Source organism: Squalius cephalus (assembly GCF_949319135.1).
Source record: "Squalius cephalus genome assembly, chromosome: 13".
NCBI lineage: Eukaryota > Metazoa > Chordata > Actinopteri > Cypriniformes > Leuciscidae > Squalius > Squalius cephalus.
In genome coordinates, this window is record NC_137134.1 from 12,980,277 (window position 1) to 13,001,177 (window position 20,901).

Sequence of the window (20,901 nt, forward strand, 5' to 3'; positions counted from 1 at the left end):
GAGGTAAAAGTGCGCAAGCAGATCATCAACAGGACAAGCCGGATTCCACCATATCTTTATGTACACAATAATAATCTTTTACATTGTAATCCTTTTATTTTAAATATTTGGCATGTTTGTGTGCTGCTGTGCGTCCCTGTGTGTTTAACAAGCAGAGTGTACACGCGTTGTGGACCCGCCACATAAAAGAAAATATTGCGCCATTGACTTTAGACCAGGTTTCAGTTGGTCAATGGCCCAGTCTATTTCTGTTGCCTCAAAATAGCAATGCGCCTGAACACACCTCGTTTTCAGACCAGCACGCCCATGGGCGCACAAATGGGCGCAAATGCATTTGCTATTTAAACAACGTGGCGCAGGACGTGAAAATGATAACTGCGTCGGACTGAAACTAGCAAAAAACACTTTGTAAGACACTTTGTACACTTGTGTGCCGGGTGTAAGATAGGGCCCAGCAGGGAGTGCTGAGACATAAGGCTGATTAAAAAGGGATCAGAGAAGAAGTTAAAGACATTAGAGACTAGAATGAAACTAGAGTAGATAACAATACTATGATGATGCAGATGACGTTACTATTTCTTCTGTTGGGTTGGTGTTGAATCAAGTACTGGTTTTTAATCAGACAGTTCCATTTTAATATAATGACTGATGATCACATTGGGTTCTGTCATTTCCCAAGTGGTTTCAGACATTTGTGACCTTTCAAACCAATTAAAACAAGTTTGAAAACTTCTATTTTATTTCTGTGAGGATAGATAAAGCAGAAGGATATGAGGACAGTCAAAAGGATGCTACCCATCTGTGGCGAGCACGACGAGGTCGAGGGCCGTGGGAGGACGGCGCGAGGCCGGTGGCGCGATTGATAATGACGCACCGGTCTCGCATCTCTCACGGAGGAGCGGAAGCATAAAGGAGGAGCGACGACAGTGAAGAGCGAGAGAGGACAGGCCTGCATTTTATGTGATGTGTTGTTTCTGTTTTGTGTGTTGCCAGCAGTCGTCCGTGAGGGGCTGCTGGCTTTTATTTTCATTTTTGTATTTGTTTATTTGGTTATTAAAATGTTTAAGTGTTCGCCGGTTCCCGCCTCCTTCTTCCCATAACATCATACCCCGTTACATTGGTGCCGAAACCCGGGAAGAAGGAGTGACACGCTGTCGGAGAGCCCTCGCTGCTGGGGGGGATCGCGGTGCTGAGGAGGTCGGGCAGCACGAGGGAGCGACGGCCGCCGATTGCTGCCCGAGGCGATGGTGCTGGAGCGATGGAAGATCTGGTGGGACGGAGAGCTCGACACCGTGCTCCTGGATCGAGGAGGGGTGGCTGCCGTCCAAGAGGGAGCGGAGGAGTCGCTCCCGTTCGCCGTGGGCCGGAGCCTGTTGCCGTCGGCCATGATGGGGGCGGAGCAGGGAACGGGAAACTCGCTGCCGGCTGCCCTCGACAGGAGGAGTCACCGCCGGCCGCCAGGAGGCGGAAGAGCGTTGAGTCGTCCCCCAACGAATGTCCAGTACCATCGCATGGCACCGCGAGTTACTCTCAGCCGGTTGAGGACCGAGCGGCAGTGTGTCCGGGAACCGGATCAAGAATTTTTTTTCCTCTCTCCCCTCTCTCGTCTCTGTCGCTCCTCGTGCTTCCGTCTCCTTTTCCCTCACCTCGTCTATCCATACCTCCAGCCCAGGTACCGCAGCCGCCGTGATCGGTCCCCCCGGGGAGGGGGGGAGGGGGAGTAAGCGCAGTCTCGTGGGTGCCCCCCGGCCTGCGAGGGGCGATGGGGGTATGTGGCGAGCACGACGAGGTCGAGGGCCGTGGGAGGACGGCGCGAGGCCGGTGGCGCGATTGATAATGAGCGACACGTGCGCGACGCACCGGTCTCGCATCTCTCACGGAGGAGCGGAAGCATAAAGGAGGAGCGACGACAGTGAAGAGCGAGAGAGGACAGGCCTGCATTTTATTTGATGTGTTGTTTCTGTTTTGTGTGTTGCCAGCAGTCGTCCGTGAGGGGCTGCTGGCTTTTATTTTCATTTTTGTATTTGTTTATTTGGTTATTAAAATGTTTAAGTGTTCGCCGGTTCCCGCCTCCTTCTTCCCATAACATCATACCCCGTTACACCATCTAATTTTCCTAATAATGCAATGCTGCAATAAATTCTTCTGTCTTTGCCGTTCCCCCTCCCAATCTTAGGAGTTGTGGTTAATCAGTAACTTTGTGGGAAACACTTGTATACAAAGGACAAAGTCCACCTAAGGAGTGAACTTTGACTCTGAAGGAACAACACTGGAGAGAATCGGGATAACTGGCATCTGATTACTGTGGGATGTGGGACAGTGGAAGTGGGGTAGTGGTTAGGCCTAAGGGCAACCACAAGGACTGATCCATGATCTGGTGTTTTGAGATCTTTCTTCCAACCCTACAACTGATTCCTTCCTCTAGCCCAAGAGTTTCCAATCCTGCAGAGTTTAGCTCCAACTTGTCAAGATTCTAGTGATCCTGAAGACCGTCATTACCTTGATTTAGGTTTAATTAAAGTTGAAGCTAGACTCAGGAAAAAGTTACACATTTTTTATCTCTGGTGGTACTTGTCTCTTCTGCTTTCATCTTGTCAGAGCCTGTGCCCCCCATCCATGTCGACAGTAATTTGAAGTTGAATGTCAATTTTTGGGACTTGGGTCATATTGTCAGAGAGATGACATAAGTTTGGTGACATTCCCGATTTTATTTAGGTTGTTCAAGGACGTGCGTGTCCAATCCTGATCCTAGAGAGCCACATTTCTGCATTTTAGTTTAGCACCAACTGTAAGCAAACACACCTGAACCAGCAAATCAAGGCCTTCAGGATAATATATATATATATATATATATATATTATGTTTTCCTTTTCCTTTATTTATAAATTTCTACGTCACAATGTGCCCAAAGGCATACACAACGAAAGACGATGAGGCTTCAGTGAATTGTAGTGTTGTTGTAATGTTGCGGAGACTGTTTTTGGATTCCCTTTGTTGGGAATCAGTGGTTAACGTTTATTTATAAAGCTGTTCCTGAGCAGTACGACTCAAAAATTTGATTGTGCTCAGTGCATTTTACAGAGGGCAGCTTCATTAACCTGTAAGAGCACAACATCGGCTGTACAAAAACGACCACTGTGAAAGGTTCTGCTCAACTTGTGCTTGCAAAGTTGGTTCTGATCGATCGGCTTGATCAGCCGCATTTTCAGAATCTGATTCTGGCTCGAACTGATACGGTAAAACCGAGGACATTATTAACTGTGTGTTTACAATTGCTTAAAGTCCCCCTGTGGTGAAAATCAAGCTTTAAATGTCTATGAGGTGTTTTAATATGCTTTAAGACAAACCATGTGCAAATTCATCAGTCAACACCATTGATGAGTATTTTCTCCTTAAAACTGCAGTGAACCAAAGACTCAAAAACACGGTTTGAAATCGCTGGTGTTTCTGACGTCACAAACTACCTTGTAACAAATCACATCAACCTGTGATCGTCAACTTGGATCTCTGAGCTGGTGTGAGTGAGTGGAGGCGGGGCTAATTTGTATATTCATATGGAAATTCAAAGAAAGAAAACTTTAAATATGTAACTTTTGTGATCAAAGATAAGTTTTAAGAGATAAAAATATTGACTACAGGGGGACTTTAAAGCCTTGGAAGCTGAAGCTCGTGATTATGGTTAGGGGCGTTACATTTCCGACTCCCACTTGAGGTGTTTGGCCAATCACAACGCACTGGGTCAGCTGGCCAATCAGAGCACTCTGAGCTTTTCAGAAGGAGGGGCTTTGTAGAAATAGGCGCGTTTCAGACAGACTGGGAATAGAGGAGCCGCAATAATGTACAGTTGAAGCACAGGTAAAGAACCATTAAAGCAAGTTAACCTGTTCAATTACACAAAATAAATAAAAAAATTAACTTTTAAAATATCATGACCCCTTTAAGCAAAAACTTTTATTGGCTATGGAAATTTATACAATACATCTAACTAACTAGTCGTTCAATTCATTTCTGTACACACTGCACAAATATATTGACACTTTAGTTGTTACAACCTGAACTTTTCAGGAGTTAAATTCAGTTTTGGAATGTGACATTCACTCTGAATGGGATTAAGCACTTACAGTAGCACAGAACAGAAGTGAAAACCGTCTTTAGCTTCAGTGTTTATGTGGCATGTGCTAGTGAACCTAGATTTCCTCAAGTCTCTACCACACTGTTATTTAGTGGAGGCTGTGCAGCTGTTTGGTCACAGACCTGGCAGGACAGGTAGCTGGCAGGTGTAGTATCCCGTCTTGGCTTCAGATAAGTACTTCAGCTCCAAACTCTGGTGCAGAGCGAAGAACTGTCGATACCTTCTGTAGATCAGGTACTTACTGTTGCCTTTGGTCTTCACCTCAATCACGAAAATCTGCAAGAAGATGATAAAGAACAAACAAGTCAAAGACTAGGTGTGTAGTAGCGTGATCATTTATTTATTTATTTTTATTAAGTTTTCTGCAGACATATAAAGGGTGTTACAACAGATGTAAAATGAAACATGGTGTCTGAAAGAAAAAAAAAATCATCAGAACATAATAAATAATAAATAATAATAAGACAGTAAACAAAAGAAGAAAAGTCTCCCCCCTCCCCACAGAAGTCTAATCAGGAGGTCTTCCCGATAAGGCCTTCAATAGTAGTCAGTACAGGGCTCCAAGTTTTATGAAATGATCTCAGCGAACCTTTAAGAGAATGTCTAATTTTTTCAAGGTGGATGCATTGCAATACCTCTCTTATCCAATCGTCATGTGATGGAGGAGAAGCATGCTTCCATTTAAGGAGGATGGCACGCCTGGCCAGCAAAATAGTAAAGGCAATGACACAGCGCGCTGTAGCGGGTACACATGTGATTGGGGAAAGGCCGAACAGGACAGTCAAGGAATTAGGGACAATAGTGTAATTGACGGCCTGTGAGAGAGTTCTGAAAATCTCGGACCAATAGTCTGATAGCACCGGGCATGACCAGAACATGTGAAGATGATCGGCTTGGGATTGTCTGCATCTGTTACAGGCATCACTTCTGTTAGGAAACAATTTAGCCAGTCTGGCATTAGTGAAATGAGCTCTGTGAAGCACTTTATATTGTATTAGGGCATGTCTAGCACAAATAGATGAAGAGTGAACTAAACTGAGAATGTCATCAGAAATGTCAATGCCCAAATCATGCTTCCAGGTTAGCTTAAGGGAGTCAATCGGAGAAGGGGTTAAGGAGATTATTTACCATAAATTATTGAAATCAGTCGTCTTTGACCAGAGGTGAGAATTGAATCAATTTCTGATTCGGGTGGACGATTGGGAAAATAGCTTTTGAATAAAGTGCCTCACTTGAAAAAAACGACAAAGATGACTATTAGGAAGGTTAAATTTAGCTGATAAAGAAGAGAAAGAGGAGAAGACTTGGTTTTCATACAAGTCGTTTAGAGTAGAGAGACTCTTAGCGGCCCAAATATCAAAGAAGCTGTCTGAAAGGGATAGGGAAAATAAGTGATTATTTGAAATTGGCATATGAATCGAAGTATCGAAAATTTGGCAGTGCTAAACCCCCTTCAGATTTGGGAAGCTGAAGAACTGACTTTCTGATGCGAGCTGGTTTGTTTTTCCAAAGGAATCCATTCAATTGCTGATCTAAATTAGCGAAAAAGGATTTATTAATGCAGACTGGAAAAGATACAAAAACTTCGGCAGAATAACCATTTTAATAAGGTTTGCACGACCTATTTCAGAAAGGGAAAGGGAACTCCACCTAGCAATATCTGACTTGCATTTTTCCAAAAGTGGTGTAAAGTTCTTAAAAAAACAAGTCTTTAAGCGAACCGGTGATAAATATCCCCAGATATTTAAAGCCATCCAAGGCTAACTTAAAGGGGAATGAAGAATGAGGAAGAGATTTAGCCAACTGGTTTAGCGTGATCATTTAAAAAAACATTCTGAGATGCAATACAATGGCATAAGACATCAGTCTGACACATGTACATGTAGGCAAACAATTTTTAAAAAAATTCCAGAATGAATCCCCTTAGGACAAAATGTAAGATTGCCATTTTATAGATATCTTTAAACTACTAATCCTTTGTAGGACAGGTGTATGCTGTTGGTTAAACATAAGCCACAGGTTCAGTTAGGCAGATTATAAGGCAGATAAATTATAGAAGACAAGTAGAGTAGAAGAAAGATTAACTACAGGGTTCAGGGAACTCACAAAGTAATCAATGAAACCTTTCTTCTCCTCAATATCAGCAATGGTTGCAGTGACTGGGATGTTGTCCGGAAGCTGGTCGAAATCACTGTAGGGTGAACAAATGTTAATGTTTTTTTTGTTGTTTTTTTTAAATCAAATAATGCATTTACAATTAGCCTAAGTAATCTGTTCCAGCCTTAAAAGCAGATTTTTTTTTGTGCACACATACTGTATGGATATATATATGTATAACTTATATATTCTTTGTTGAGACACTTAGATTTTTTTTATGTAAACACAAGTACAATTTGTTTATGATTTAAGCTTAAAGTTGTCTGAATATACTTTTTGAGATGGAATACTTTACTAGGTGGATAAATCAGCTTCTTTAACACAATTGTAATTTTTTTCTGAATAATTAACATTAGGCCACAAATGAGCTTATACTGAAAACATTAATTTACCCCACTTTGGAGGTTCATCTATTTTTTTAAACGTGATTAGTGCTGGACAAGTCTTGACTAGTATAGTTTTAGTGTACTACACTAGACTGAGTAGTTGTTTCATAGTATACTCTGTGCAATACAGTAGTAGATTATAGTGTAGTAGCTAGGCATAGTATTTTAAAGTATAGATACGAGATGAACTGGGTTGCACTTTATTTTACAGTACAGTTATTGTAATTACTATAAAAAGTAGTATGTAGGCTACATATGGAACAGGAATGTAAAGATAAAGTGCTACCATGAACTGAATAGTACACAAACACTACGCCCTGAAAGTGTCTCTTCTATGATTTCATGAATATTCATGAGTAAATAGTAATAAAGACATGATTCCGCTCACCTTTCATCGCGCAGCTGTTGAGGGAGAGACATGCTGGATAATGGTCGATTCAGAGCTCTTCAAACCCTCACAGAGAGAGGCAGACAGAGAGACTGCTCAGTAAAGTGGAAGTGAAGCTGCTGGTGGTTTTCTGAGGCGGGTTTACAGTTGCACGTACATCAAACGGGAACTGAAAGTATAATGAGTTCACGCGTTTTTAGCGGGTTCAGAAACAGCACGACGGAGCTCAAAGGTATGGAGACGCGATTGAAATGTTTCAACGCGACGCAACCATCAGTGCAAGGTGCATTAAGAACGCGTTCCGCCCACTTACCTGACAAGAGAAAGATAAAGCAACCAACTTGTAAAATAATAATATAGGCCTATTATTATATTAGTAATATTAAACAACCCATCCATCCATCTTCTTCCGCTTATCAGGTATATTAATAACAATTCTATTATTAAAACCTGTCGTTGATTCATTCTCGACGTGTGTAGTTGAATCTCTTTCAGATCAGATCTCTTTAGTTAGATGCTCGAGTATGCGAGGAATTCACTTGCAGCTTCTCACTTACAGCACGTCAACAGGTAAGACCAGTCATTGTGGTTGCATTACTCGGCTAGAACACTATAGGTTCATTAAATCATTTAATTTATTCCACAGGTCTCAAACCATTTCAGCAAGCCTTTAAAGGGGTGGTTGATTATGATTTCACTTATCTAACTTTAGTTAGTGTGTTAGAATAAACAACATCTGCAAAGTTACGACGCTCAAAGTTCAAAGCAAAGGGAGATATTTTATTTTCTAGAAATAGCTTTGTAAGGACTACAACAAATGGCTGGTATGGGACTACACGACATTCCTCCCGGGTTAGTGACATCACTAACCCTAAAATTTACATAAACCCCGCCCCCTGAATAAGATTTATAGATTATCAAGACAAAATATGAATCAATGACTTGAAGATAACGACACATAAGCAACATAAAATTCATCAACTAACCATTCAGAAATGTTGTCTACATGTTGTCACTTCTTGAGTCTCTCCATCTTTTCGACTCCGGTTTGAACATAAAAGGTTAAACGTTTTTGAAATTTTCAGTGCCTGTGTGTGAGGTAATCGAAGCTGCTAGGGACACAAGCTCCGCCCTCTGTGCCGGGAGCAGCAGCTCATTTGCATTTAAAGGAACAGACACAAAAATGGTGCGTTTTTGCTCACCCTCAAAAAGTGACAACTTTAACATGCTATATAAAAATATATGTTGGGTATTTTGAGCTAAAACTTCATATATACACACTCTGGGGAAATCAGAGATGTATTTTACATCTTGTGAAAAGGGCATTATACCACCCTTTTAAAGCTGAATTATGCCAACATGGAGCTGTAAAAATATTGAATGCTGCTCTCCCATCTGTCCTTGGCCAGCCAAACAGACAACTCACGCTATTGGTTAAACCAATGTTTCTATTCAGGGTCGTTCAAACAAACAAAATTTTGATAGGGCCACTGTAACATTTATCTGTGTTAAATACTATTTTCACTATTGTTTTAACAACTTATATTGTTAAAATACCATACATTTGAGGAAAAAAAGCTTTTGTACTTGATCATAAATACAATTTTAGTCTATGATAAATAGCAACAAGGGGTTTTAAAATGGCATGAGGGTGAGGGGAATTTTTATTTAATATTGGGCTGTACTATTCCTAGTCTAAAGAATAGCAGAATTAAAGGCTAGTGAAGGATTGAGATGAAGTTATAATGAGTGACCACTAGGTGGCAGCAAACAGAACAGACAATATGCAAAGTAATGATTTAACGATCTTAAATAGATATATTTCTCAAGATATTCTCTTGTATGTAACAGTCATATAGAAAATAATAAATATTTATATTAATGTATTTTTTAGATATTGTCCAAATATATTTAATAAAGCAATTATTTTGTCCAGACTATTCTGATCTGAGTCTTGTAATAGGCTACTATATTTACTGTTCTATACGTATTACTATCACTCTACAAATGTTCTTCTAAGGTATGTTGGCACCTGGGAATGCCAACAACGTCCTGGCAGTTTTAATTCAAGAGGGTGAACCTTACAAAATTGCAATCATATACGTAGCTACACATGGGCGCTACAATAAGTTCAAGGTCATGGCAGCTGTAATGTTTCCTTTCAGCTCCAGGGATCGTGTGTGTGTGTGTGTGTGTGTGTGTGTGTGTTGTTTCACATTGCCACTTCAGCGAGAAATAGTGACAGTGTCATGATCTCAATTCAAGGCCATACTACATGTTACACACATGCCTGTGTTTACTGCTCGCGTGTGTTTTGTTCTCACAAAATGAGAGGAGGAGAGTGTACAGATTTGACTGACAGGGCTTCTTTGAATCCAATTTTCCACGTCCAGACAGTGGTATGTCCTTGTATTAATAGGTAGATCAGAGGACGTTGCCTACACATGTTCATAAAGTGCTGGGAACACGGTTTGTATTTTTGTATGCTTCGTGTATGCAAGCAGCTTGTAGGGACTCGGGAGGAAGCAGCACCCCCTGTTTTCACAAGATTGTAAATGCAGCGCAATTTTTTTTATAACCAAATAAATTTTATTACCCAAATATTTATTTAGTTATTTATTAAATGTAAACACTTTAAGTTGGCTATTAAAACGTTTTATTTTTTACACATACGCACGTGACGTCATATTGTGACCTTTGCAGTTCAAAGAATTTGTGTGCTCTCTAACTAGCAGAAAAATGCAGTTTTCGTCATGATCAGGGGCCGTATTCACAAAGAATTTTAAGGCTAAAAGTAGCTCCTAACTGGCGAATTTAGGAGCAACTCCTAAAAATAATGGGCGTGTCACTCGTAACTTTAGGACTCCTAATTTTTTTGACTAAGAGTAATTCACGAAGCATTTTAGCCCTAAAAGTAGCACCTAAGCCTGGGACAGCTTAAAAGAAGTCGAGAGGACTCCTAACTCACTAAGACCTATTCACAAACCACTTTTTGTGGCATTTCACGTTGCGATGTTTTGAAATGCGTATGCGGCGGCTACAGGAGCTTCCAATCGCGAGGGAACAATTTGGCATTGTAGGCATAACTAGGGATGCAATAACGCCACCAACAACAACCAAAACTAGGCTACTCATTGCATGTAAACTAATTGTAACGTTTCAAATTAAATGTTCTTCTCTTTGCAAACGTAGGCAGAGGCATATAGTGACAGATTAATTCAATAATGTTGCAAAGATATTGCATCAATCCATATGTTTCATTAGGCTACTAGGCTATTTGTTTTGCCTTACTCTTTATTCATTTAGGCTATTTATTCAGTTATTTATCATCTTCCGTCCTTCGCACTACTTGTGTAGCGCACGCATTCTCAGACCTGTCACCTGTCACTCATCATCGTAGGGGAGGTGTTTGGAATTATTCCCGCGTTACAATCATCAGCCAATCAAGGTGGTCACTTCAGTCAAGCTCGTGCATGAGTAATGGCGTCATCCATAGCAACGAAGACTCACTCTTAGTTTAGGAGTTGTCATTTTTCTTTACTAAGAGTAGGTCTGAAAGGCGTTGTGAATAACTTCTAAGAGAAAACTCCTAGCTAAAATCTTTTAGTGCGATTTAGGAGTACTCCTAGTGGTAAGATAAAATGCTTTGTGAATACGGCCCCTGAGCATTTAGAAATAACTGTTGTCAGATTTCATTGGTGATTTCAAATATGAAATTATATCGAAAGCTTGGTGAACAGCTTTGGAGAATTTGATGTCTCCTCATTCAAAGAGATAGGAGCTGTAAGTTACTTTCGTCAGGTTTATTAAAATGGCCGTCGCACTAATCAAGATCATTATGAATGAAGCTGTAGACATGGATAATGGCAATAGTTTTGCCACATGTTGCTTGTTCTGTTGTAGTGGGGGTTAGAGTCAGCGTTAAAAGTTGAAATACTTTAAACTTGAGCGCTGCAGGGGTTTTTTTTATTAGGCTGTGTCCACCAAAGCGCTTTTCCCGAGGCTAGCGTATTTTTTCCAATTGTTTTCAATGGGAGCACAGCGTTTTCAAAAATGCCAGCCTCGTAACAAGCATCTACTGTGTCTAGAGTTGAAGCATGTTCAACTTTGAGTAAAAGTAGCACTCATCACTGTCATTTTTTACCCAGCCATCCAATCACAGTGGAGGAGGGGCGGGACTAATACAACACCGACCAACCGGCACATTCTGCTTGTACAATGTCAACAGATGACAACAACAAGCATAATAACGGAACAAAATAATGAACAAATCCTTCCCGAAACTTTTTTTTTTTTTTTTTACTGAGTGTTCATCAGAGGGGTCCAAGACCCTAGGACTTATTTGCACAAAAACACACAAAACAAATTGAATGGATTCGAGGGGTTTTGAGGTTGAAATTTAAAAAAGTAACAAATCCTTCCCTCGCAGGTCAAGTTGATCCCACAGGAATGAACTGAATGCGAGTAATGCTTCAGTACACATAGAAAAACCTAAAAAAAATGCTCAAAATTTAAACTAAAAATGCTAAACTTTACCAAAAAAATGAATGAATGCATACTGAAATGAACTGACTTTAGGACTCAGTGGAACAGCTCATTTGCTCCAAATAGGAGCAAAGGCCATCTAGTGGCTAGAGTTATGAAATATCATGTTATATATATATATATATATATATTTAGACGAGGTCGCAAAGACACCCAATGTGAGATATTTTGAGCTGAATTAAAAGGGTCATGAAATTATGAGTTAATTTGAATTTAAGTTGAAAGAATGTGATCTATTTCTATTTATCTATTTATTTATTGATCAAATCTAGTCATTTAAAGGTAAATAAAAAAAATAAAAAAATCGCCAAAAAAATTGCATTGAAAATTAGAAAAAATATTATCAAAATGAAATAAATTAAGCTTTCTGGACAAAAAAAAAATTAAGTATAATTTTAAGGCTTCGGGTCATTTTGACCCGCGAGGGAAAGATGTGTTACAAAGTGCGACAAGAGCCAGAGCAAATACTTTACATTGTATTAGAAACAATACAGAAACAAACTATCTGTGAAATGAGATACCAGTAACACTTCCATGGACATTCCGTATCATAGCGAGCAAAGCATCTCAACTGAAAAAAACAGGCATTTTCAGCTGGATAAAAAACGCTTTGGTGGACACACGCCCTTAGTGCAAAAAGCAAGCGCATGTTTACATTGAAAATCAATGAAAAATCAGCACAGTAAAAATGTGTTCTGTGTGACCAATCACCATGTTCATCCTTCCTTTTCTGGCCTCTCATCATCACTCCTTATTTATTAGGAGAAAGACAGTCCATTTGTGGATCTGTTTTCTTTCTATTTCTGTCTCTCTGTCTTTCAGTCTTCGTAATGCTGAGGCAGGGTAATGTAATAGGGCCGGTAGACATAGTGAAACACCCTTGCATGGTGAGAGAACAGAGGGTCAAACAGTACAGAGAGAGAGAGAGAGAGACCCTGTATTAGTCATCTGGGCAGGATCAAGCTACAATATTTCGATTTCTGACAGATGGGAAGTGCTGTGTTAAAAGGGAATCCCTGAGAGGAAGACAGATTTTTGACTCGTCAGGGCTCCTACCAGAATATATGGGAGTATTATATGCAATGGAAGCAATGTCCAGTATCAAATAAAATAAAAATAATAAAACATGTAAATAAACACAAACAGACTGCATGGGGAAAGACTGAAAATCGCTGTGACGTTGGCATATATGTGTGCGAGTGTTTATGCAGTAAGTATTTCCCATCAGTAAGCCGAGATGACAGGATTGAGTGCCACTTTCCGAGGTGCCAAAGAGAAACTGCTGAGAGTTGACAAGCACACAGTCATTCACATTAATCGCGATGTGACAGGCTGCGCTATGACTAACACTGTAAAAGTCACAATACATAAAATATATATAATAATAACCAACTAAACTCATGCTCACACCAACATAGAGACTGTCCACAGCCCTCTGACACTGAGTGTGGAGATGGTCATCTTGACTGCCACCAACATGAGGAAAACCAATACATTTAGTCCCACTAGAGAAGTGAAGCGATGAAGATATACACTGGTTAAAGTCCAAGTACATACTAAAGAACCTTGAGAAGCAGTGTGAGACTGGTGATTTATCTGCAAAGAGGAAAAGAAGCTGATGGAGGAATGTAAGCATAGCTATAGAAAGTGATTTAGAGGATGAGGGAAATCTGAAACCCAGCTGGTTTGATATATAGATGCTCTTATTAATACAGTGTCACATTACAGGGATCACGCAAGGCTATGTATACCCACCATGCACTGGTGTTGTGTGTAAACATGTGTAAAGAAGTTCTCCCCTGTCTTTCATCAGGCGTCTTAAGTATGCGTTAAGTATGAGTGAAACCCATCCTGGGTCTTTTTTTCGGTGGGGGCACATGGCTCAATCACCGTATATATCGGACAAAGATATTTTAACACCAGGGCTTGAATGGCGACGACAAGCGACTGGAAATATGATTAACGGCATGTTCCATTCGAGTCTGAGAGTCCGAATACGCAACTCCATACTTGAAAAAAATTCTATTGAAAGTCACTTCATGTCACACTAGAACTCTGATGTCACTGAGATGTAGTGTATGACGTGATGTTACGCATTTGAAACATTCTAAAGCGTTCTACGGCATTCTAAGGGCAAAAAGTGCCACCTACTGTCAGAGGGTGAAATGACATTTTCATTCAGGCCATCTGGCATTTTTTTACGCATTGGTCTGAACAGACAAATCGCATGCAGACCGAATTTTCATACTAAACATGTTGCGTGAACATGACTTGTATTTTATACTTATGATCACTGACTTGATAGTTTTTGAAGTTGATAGTTTAACCATCGTTTTTTGATTAAATTTTGTCATATGCAATGCTTTGTGGGATGAGTAGTTCATTCACAATAATTTTCTTTCAATGTTTGAAACATTTTTGCCTCAAATCAAATGTTGTATTCTGATTCATTTCAGAGCTGGGCTGCGTTTCTCAAAAGCATTGAGAGTAAAGTTGATCGTAGAGACCAATGGCGCCACTGGTTCTACGAACTTCTTTTGAAAAACGCAGGGTTGGTTTGGTTCAGTGTCCAGAAGTGTTGACGGAAACATTTTCTGACATGCATTTTACAAAAATGGAGCCAAGTTTGCTGAATAAGTGGGCGCTCGCTCACTATTGAGCTCCATTGGAATCAATTGTGAGTCGATTTGAATCTACCGAGAAGAAAATCGAGTCTCCTGGCATGTAGAGTTGCTGTATAGGAGGAGCATTTCAAATCTGTCACTTGGTTCCATTTCAGTCAGGATGTAGGCAGTCGACAGCAAGGCACTTCATTAGGGTTTAGAACAGAGCTATAAGCTAAAGAGAGAGAAGTAGACAGTGATTAACTGAGAGGACACAAGAAGTCAAATGAGACCAGATTATTAATAGTAGCATTTGATTCGTTAGGCCACCAAGAAAGTGATCTCTCTCAAACACACACAGAGACACACATACAATCCTTCATTCTCCTGCGTGTTGCATTATGACCCGGTCTATCCTGAAATAGACATACGCTAAGCCAGAGTATATAAGACACCCAGTGGACCCCCATCTCTCACCTTGGGCTCTTTTTCTCTCTCCAAGTCTATCCTCCCGCCAGCTTTCCCTTCATACAGGTATGGATAGAGTTTAGGCATTTCGTTTTCTTGGATAATTCCCTAAAAAACAGACATTAATGAAACAATAGCTAACATAAAGGAAGAGTAAATCATTTGGTCTTGAAATAATCTGATGAGAAATGTTTGAGTTCATACTGAGATCTCTGAATTTTGATTCCAGACAATTATCTTGGGAAATCCATGTTTTGAGAGGAGAAACATATTATCGGGGTCTTTTTCTTCAGGACTTGATCAACATTTAATCTCATTCCTGTCAAGGAGGAACATTTTATTATCATTTCTTTCTTTCTATTGGGTTGTTGGCATAACCTGGCTTACCATATAACCAAGAGCAACCACTGTAAAATTTAAAGATACTTTAGGGATTATTAGGGGTTCCTCAGATCTCCAAACTGGCTGAACCCTCGGGAGAACCTCTAGACACCGTTTGAAGGTGCCTCAAACATCCTAATTGTGTTTTTGAGGAACTTCTTTGTATATTTCAATTGACAGTTGAAAGTTCTTGCAAGAACTTGTGGGATTTTTAGTTCCTCAAAGGTCAATTCTTTGATTCATACAAAGGTGTCTAGATGTTCTCCAGAGGTCTCCACCCTAAATGGTGCCTCAATTATCCTTATTTCTACAGTGTAAAGTTAGCTTGTGACTTTTTAAATCACTTGTAATTCGTCAGAAGGATATTTGTCAAAAAAAACTTACTATCTTTCTTGACAGTCACGCATCAGAACGATCTGTATGATTTATATGTCTAAGTAGTTTATTCTGGTGAAGTTACTGTAGCAGCTGCATAAATAGTTGCATAGAGCCTGTAAACACCTGCTGCGCAAGGAAGAACCGTAAAGAAAACACCATCTCATCTATCATGCCATGTATTTTTACATTTGAAATTGAATTCTCCTCGTTTGTTGTGCTAGTGTTAGCTAGCCAATGATTTCTCGTAGCAATATTTTTTTTTTTGAGTTTTAGGGTATGTTTTTTGTCATTTACTTGTAAAGTGTGAAGTTAACACTTTTGAAGTGGAAAGCCTGGTTCAACATCTGGTGTTAGACACGAGCTCTGATTGGCTGCTGCAGTTGTGAAGTGTTAGATGAGGTTAAGAAGTCAGATCTCTTAGCGTTACAAGGGAGACACCTCAAATGTCACTTCACTTTATAATCTGTGATCTCACACACATATATAGTTCAAACTACAGAAGGATAGAGTTTCTCAAGAGGGCAAACACATTCTTCTCCGAAGGCCTGTCCGCCCAACCCAACACACTTGGATGAAACATACCTTAACTTAAATAGACAAACATACAAACACATACACAGCTGTCATGCCTTATGCATGCCACCTTTGCAGCGTATGAATACTGTAAAGTTATTTACGGGCGACAGGAACTCTTGCAATCGTAAGAGGCCAAGATGAGAGCAATCGAATCTGTTCTCTTGGCAGCGGATCTCATTGTTGGTTAGTGTTCCTTGCAGCAGTTGCCTGAACTCGGACACCAATGGATCTAATAGTAAGCTGATACAGCAGGAGGAGGATTTTGTTCAACATCAGTACCTTTGGATAGAAACTGCCATTTGCCATTTGAGTTTGACACACCAAACTGCTTGAAATCACTGCTAGGGTTTGTGTTCATGTACTTACGTAAAAGTATGTTTCAGGTCTTAGAGAAGGTGATAGATAACCTAAAGTGATAGAAAACCAGCATGTAGTTGTTAAACTCTTAGAGAAAGGCATGACTAATCTAACAGATAAACAGAGACAACACAATAAATTTAGCACTGGATTAGAGACTTGACTGTTAAATCCCTGCCAATAAAAATAAACAAAACCTACTTCCATTTCATAAGACTACAATTGCATAAGTGTAGCCTATGTTGTGATGTATTTCACATGCATATATGGAAAAAACAGAATGTAATGATTTTTTTTTTTTTTTTTTTTTTGGCATTAAACTGTAAACGAAAAAAGACTAAATGTGTCCCTGTGCTGATCAAAGTCTGCTGGGAAATCCTGTAGTCTTGATTCACACACATTTTGGCACCCATTCTGTTTCAGTTATTAGCGCCTAATATTTTCTCTCTCTCTCTCTCGCTCTGGCTGGCTTCTCTAGCTGTCAAGATGGCCATGAAAAACCTTCTGAAAGATGACGATATCAAAAAAGCCCTTGATCAATTCAAAGGTGAGTTTTGTAAAAATAATAATAATTGCACTTTATGCCTGGTTCAGATTATATGTTTTTTTTGTTTGTTTGTTTAGTTTTTTTGTCTGTTAAAATAGTCACTGTGTCAAATTACGCGATTTTGACTCGTGTCGTGGACAAGAAGCATGTCAGACTACATGTTGCTTCCCGACCAGTCATCGCGTGCCGTCTCACACGCACACATTCACTCGCACACATACGCGCACACACACACTCACACACATACACTCACACTCACTCTTGACGGAACCGTCGTGGAGGACCGGAAAAAAAATTCAACACGCTGGTCTTTTTATCGTGATGTCGTGAAGCATCGCAGACGCGGCGTCGGGTGTCGTCCACTATGACACACTATACGAGATGAAACGATCGAATCTTGCGTCCCGACGCCTGTTGTTGTTTACGAATCACCACGACACCCTGCGTCAACAGGATAATCGGGCTAAAATCGTGTAATCTGAACCAGGCATTACAATAAGGTCTTGGTGGATGGTGGAACTAAATAAAGTCTAAGTCATCCTTTAAACGGGACTACTTTTTTAGGCTGATAAACATCTGGTTATGAGATGTAAACGTAAACAGTTGTAGCCAGTTGTAAAAAATATGTTGTAGCCTTTTCATAGTTCCTAGAACTATTGGCGAAAGAACCCGGATCGCACCGCAGGAACTAGGAACGATTTTAGTTCTAGGAACTCCTTTAGGAGGAACTACTTTAGCTCCTACTTCAGAGTCGGGTCTAAACCAGCACTATAGGAACTACCAGTGACGTTAGTCTACGCGGATTGGCCGAACACACGCAGCACCCGCCATTTTTAAAAAGCTATGTAAACACACAGATTATAGCCTATATATTTACTCCACAAACTAACTCTACGAACATGGAAAACAGTGACAGACGGGCCTCTTAACCTTTACGCTGAGGAGAAAATCCATGCAACTTTGAGGGGACCAAGAGAAACATGATTATGTTAAGGTCACAACAACAAGCGCGGCTTACGACTTCTGAGTTCCTACTGGCGGTGCGAATGCAACCAGGAAAACGTTCATAGGGGAACCACCCTGGTGGCTAGTTCCTAGAACTACCCGGTGCGAAAGCCCCTATAGAGATGGACTTTTTTTTTTAGATGATGTGAAAAATTATAGTTCAATGCTTTTGCGTTTGTTTGCGTTCCCCCGAGAAATTTTGCGTTCGCTCGCAAAACTTTTGAGTTCTTTGTGAACTTTGCAAACACAGTATTTTTGAAAGAGAATGTTAAAGGAGACATATCATGCTTTTAAATCATTCCTTTTTACATATAAATCATACATTTGTAGTCTATATAAAGCGGAACTGCAATGCTTGGGTCTGAATTCCTCATTATTATAGCTCCACAGGCCCCTTTTCTACCCCTTTTCTGATGTGCGTCTGAGGCTACGTTTACACGGAAACGATCTGAAGAGAAAACGCAAAAGTGATCACTTTTTATTCTGCATTTAGACGAGCGTTATGGGGGGGGAAATCTGCGTGCATACGGTGACCCAAAAGTGTGTGAAATTCAATGTAGTATGCACTCCAGGCGGCTAGGTGGCAATGTGAAGCACTGATCGGTGCCTTCACTGTCTAGCAGACTTTTACGTTTTTACCGTTTAGACGGAAACGCGACGGTGGAGCGTTTTTAAGATTTCCACTCTGGAGGGTGGTTTCACTTTTTTGCGTTTTTAAGCCCCAAAAACGCCGTCGCCGTCTAAACGAAAGGCACATCTGATAAAATATTTTTACGTTTTCACCCGGGAGCGTTCTCGTGTAAACAGGGCCTGAGAGCAACTCGTTTTGGTGCGGTCTCTTTAAATACAATTGAGACACTTCATACCCCGCCCCCTCACCAGGATGCAGAGGTTCAACTCCACCCCGTTCGGCCATTTTTGTAGTTTGATAGCAGAGATACGATTATCTAGCGGCACAGAAACTTTTTATTCACACGTTATTAACAAAATGTCAACAACGGAAGACTTGTCCAGCCATGTTCGAGCCAGAGTCGGAGCCGGAGCGAGATGAAAATGAAGACGACGAACCTGCAGAACAACGTCTTCATATGGATGTATCGCAATGGTGTGTTACTGTATTTACACATGAAAACTTTGGTCTTCCGACCTTTTACCACCGTGTCGATTTATTTTGATTAATATGTGCGAGGGAGAGAGAGCAAGACAGCATCTAGTTTGGAGACGGTGTCTTGTTTACATTTTCGCCTGGCTCCGAAGAGAGAGAGAGTGTGCGTGCGCGCGACCAGGTCACTCTCTCTCTGCTCGTTCTTTCAGTTAAACATGCGCCCTGTCACAAGCGCTGCAGTTCATCTACATTAGACGGTGTAATGAAGCGTGTGGGTTACTACATCCAACAACCGAACATTTTAACTTACCCTCTCGTAACTTCTGCATCTTTTAGCTTGGACTACAAAATTGCAGCGAGAAATAGAAATGGCGGATTGCTCGAAGTGTTGAGCTGGAAGTCAATGTCCTTATTTGGCAGTTCCGCTGCAAATACTGTGACGTAATAGTTCACAAAACGTCATAGATAACAGAAAAGTCGGAACAGGTTGAAAAATAAGGCCAAAACAGAATATAAAGATATCAACGAAGCACCTGAAGAGAATAATTTCAACTTTTCTGTACTTCTAAACACTCCAAATATACAAAAAAATGCATTTAAGGGCTAAAAAAGTGGATTTAGCATGATATGTCCCCTTTAAAGCGTTGGTATCCTTGTGCATATCATGCGAAAGTTCTAATGTTTATGAACTTTAAAACTTTGCATTGACAACTTTGTAAGTGCTTTAGCACAATAGCCTCATGCCTACATGTATAATGTTTTCATTTTGTGGCTTACTTTCCAAACAGTGTGTACTAAAACAATTATTTTGGTGTAAGACTTCCACTGTACGCCTCCGTTTTGTTTGTTTTTACATACTGACGCATGAGTCAAATTGTTTTGTAGTTGACAGTGCTACATAGCAGTAAATGCCATCAGCTGAAGTGTGTTTTCTCATAAACAGCTGCGGACAGCTTCGATCACAAGAAGTTCTTTGATGTGGTGGGACTGAAGGCTCTGTCTGCTGACAATGTGAAGTTGGTCTTCCAAGCTCTGGATGTGGACGCCAGCGGCTTCATCGAGGAGGAGGAGCTTAAGTGAGAGACACTTTACAAGCGGCTGCATGTTTTTATGTTTGTGCCAACTCTCAGAATGAAGACCCATAAATTAGTTTTGTCTTTTGGCCCGTCTTCAGTGTTGGTGTCTCATTCTACCTTTATTACCGTCTCCTGTTGGCATCAAGGACACAGAGGGACCGCGAGCGATTCCCGTTTGCATTGATTTGCTATATATATCGCCTCTGACAGCAGCCTTGTCCACCTATTACTTATTATTATCAGCACATGACTGTCCATCATTGGCCAACAGCAAGGAAATGCAGGGTTGCCAGATTGAAATTAAAGGCTCGTTCACACCAACATCTTTCTGTTTATTATAAGCACGTGCTGCTGTTATTGCATCTGCCGCTTTAAATGCTTGAGCTCTTTAAAGCAGGATGGATTCTGATTGGCTGTCAATGTTTTTTATCGTTCATCAGCTGGAAAAATTGTTACGAAACTGATTCCAATTATGTAATTTCTCTGTGCCGTTAACGTTACAGAATCTGCTGTTCTTTTATATTTAGAACTATATTTTTATCAGTATCATCCTTGGTGTGAATGGGCCTTAAAGGGTTCACCCAAAAAACTTAATTGTCGACATTTACTCACCTTCAGGTTGTTCCAAACCTAGAAGATATTTTATAGAATGTCAGTAACCAAACAGTTTATGGACCCCATCAAAAAATAAAGAAAAATAAATAAATACTATGGAAGTCAATGGGGTCCAATGTAGTTAATTTTTGGGTGAACTGTCCCTTTAAGACAAGAATTCTGCAGAGAACCATCAGGGTAGA

General features: G+C 40.3%; 2 protein-coding genes across 3 annotated transcripts in view; one reads left to right on the forward strand and one right to left on the reverse strand.

The window, feature by feature from the left end:
- ncf4 (neutrophil cytosolic factor 4) overlaps window positions 1-7,326 on the reverse strand; it is a 31,405-nt gene extending 24,079 nt beyond the window's left edge. Inside the window, exons 1-3 of the mRNA XM_079890021.1 lie at window positions 7,064-7,326; window positions 6,239-6,323; window positions 4,255-4,408 (exon numbers count right to left, since the gene is read on the reverse strand). Coding sequence (XP_079746147.1) covers window positions 4,255-4,408; window positions 6,239-6,323; window positions 7,064-7,095 — 271 coding nt within the window. The 5' untranslated portion in view covers window positions 7,096-7,326. The remainder of the gene's footprint in view (window positions 1-4,254; window positions 4,409-6,238; window positions 6,324-7,063) is intronic.
- The window catches only part of pvalb7 (parvalbumin 7), a 37,985-nt gene that overhangs the window by 15,442 nt on the left and 1,642 nt on the right, over window positions 1-20,901 (forward strand). Inside the window, exons 1-3 of one of the 2 annotated variants that reach the window (XM_079890018.1) lie at window positions 14,375-14,745; window positions 16,850-16,918; window positions 19,972-20,104. In XM_079890018.1, coding sequence (XP_079746144.1) covers window positions 16,858-16,918; window positions 19,972-20,104 — 194 coding nt within the window. In that variant the 5' untranslated portion in view covers window positions 14,375-14,745; window positions 16,850-16,857. Of the gene's footprint in view, window positions 1-14,374; window positions 14,746-16,849; window positions 16,919-19,971; window positions 20,105-20,901 lie in introns of those variants that run through there. The other variant, XM_079890017.1, reaches the window with a different exon arrangement.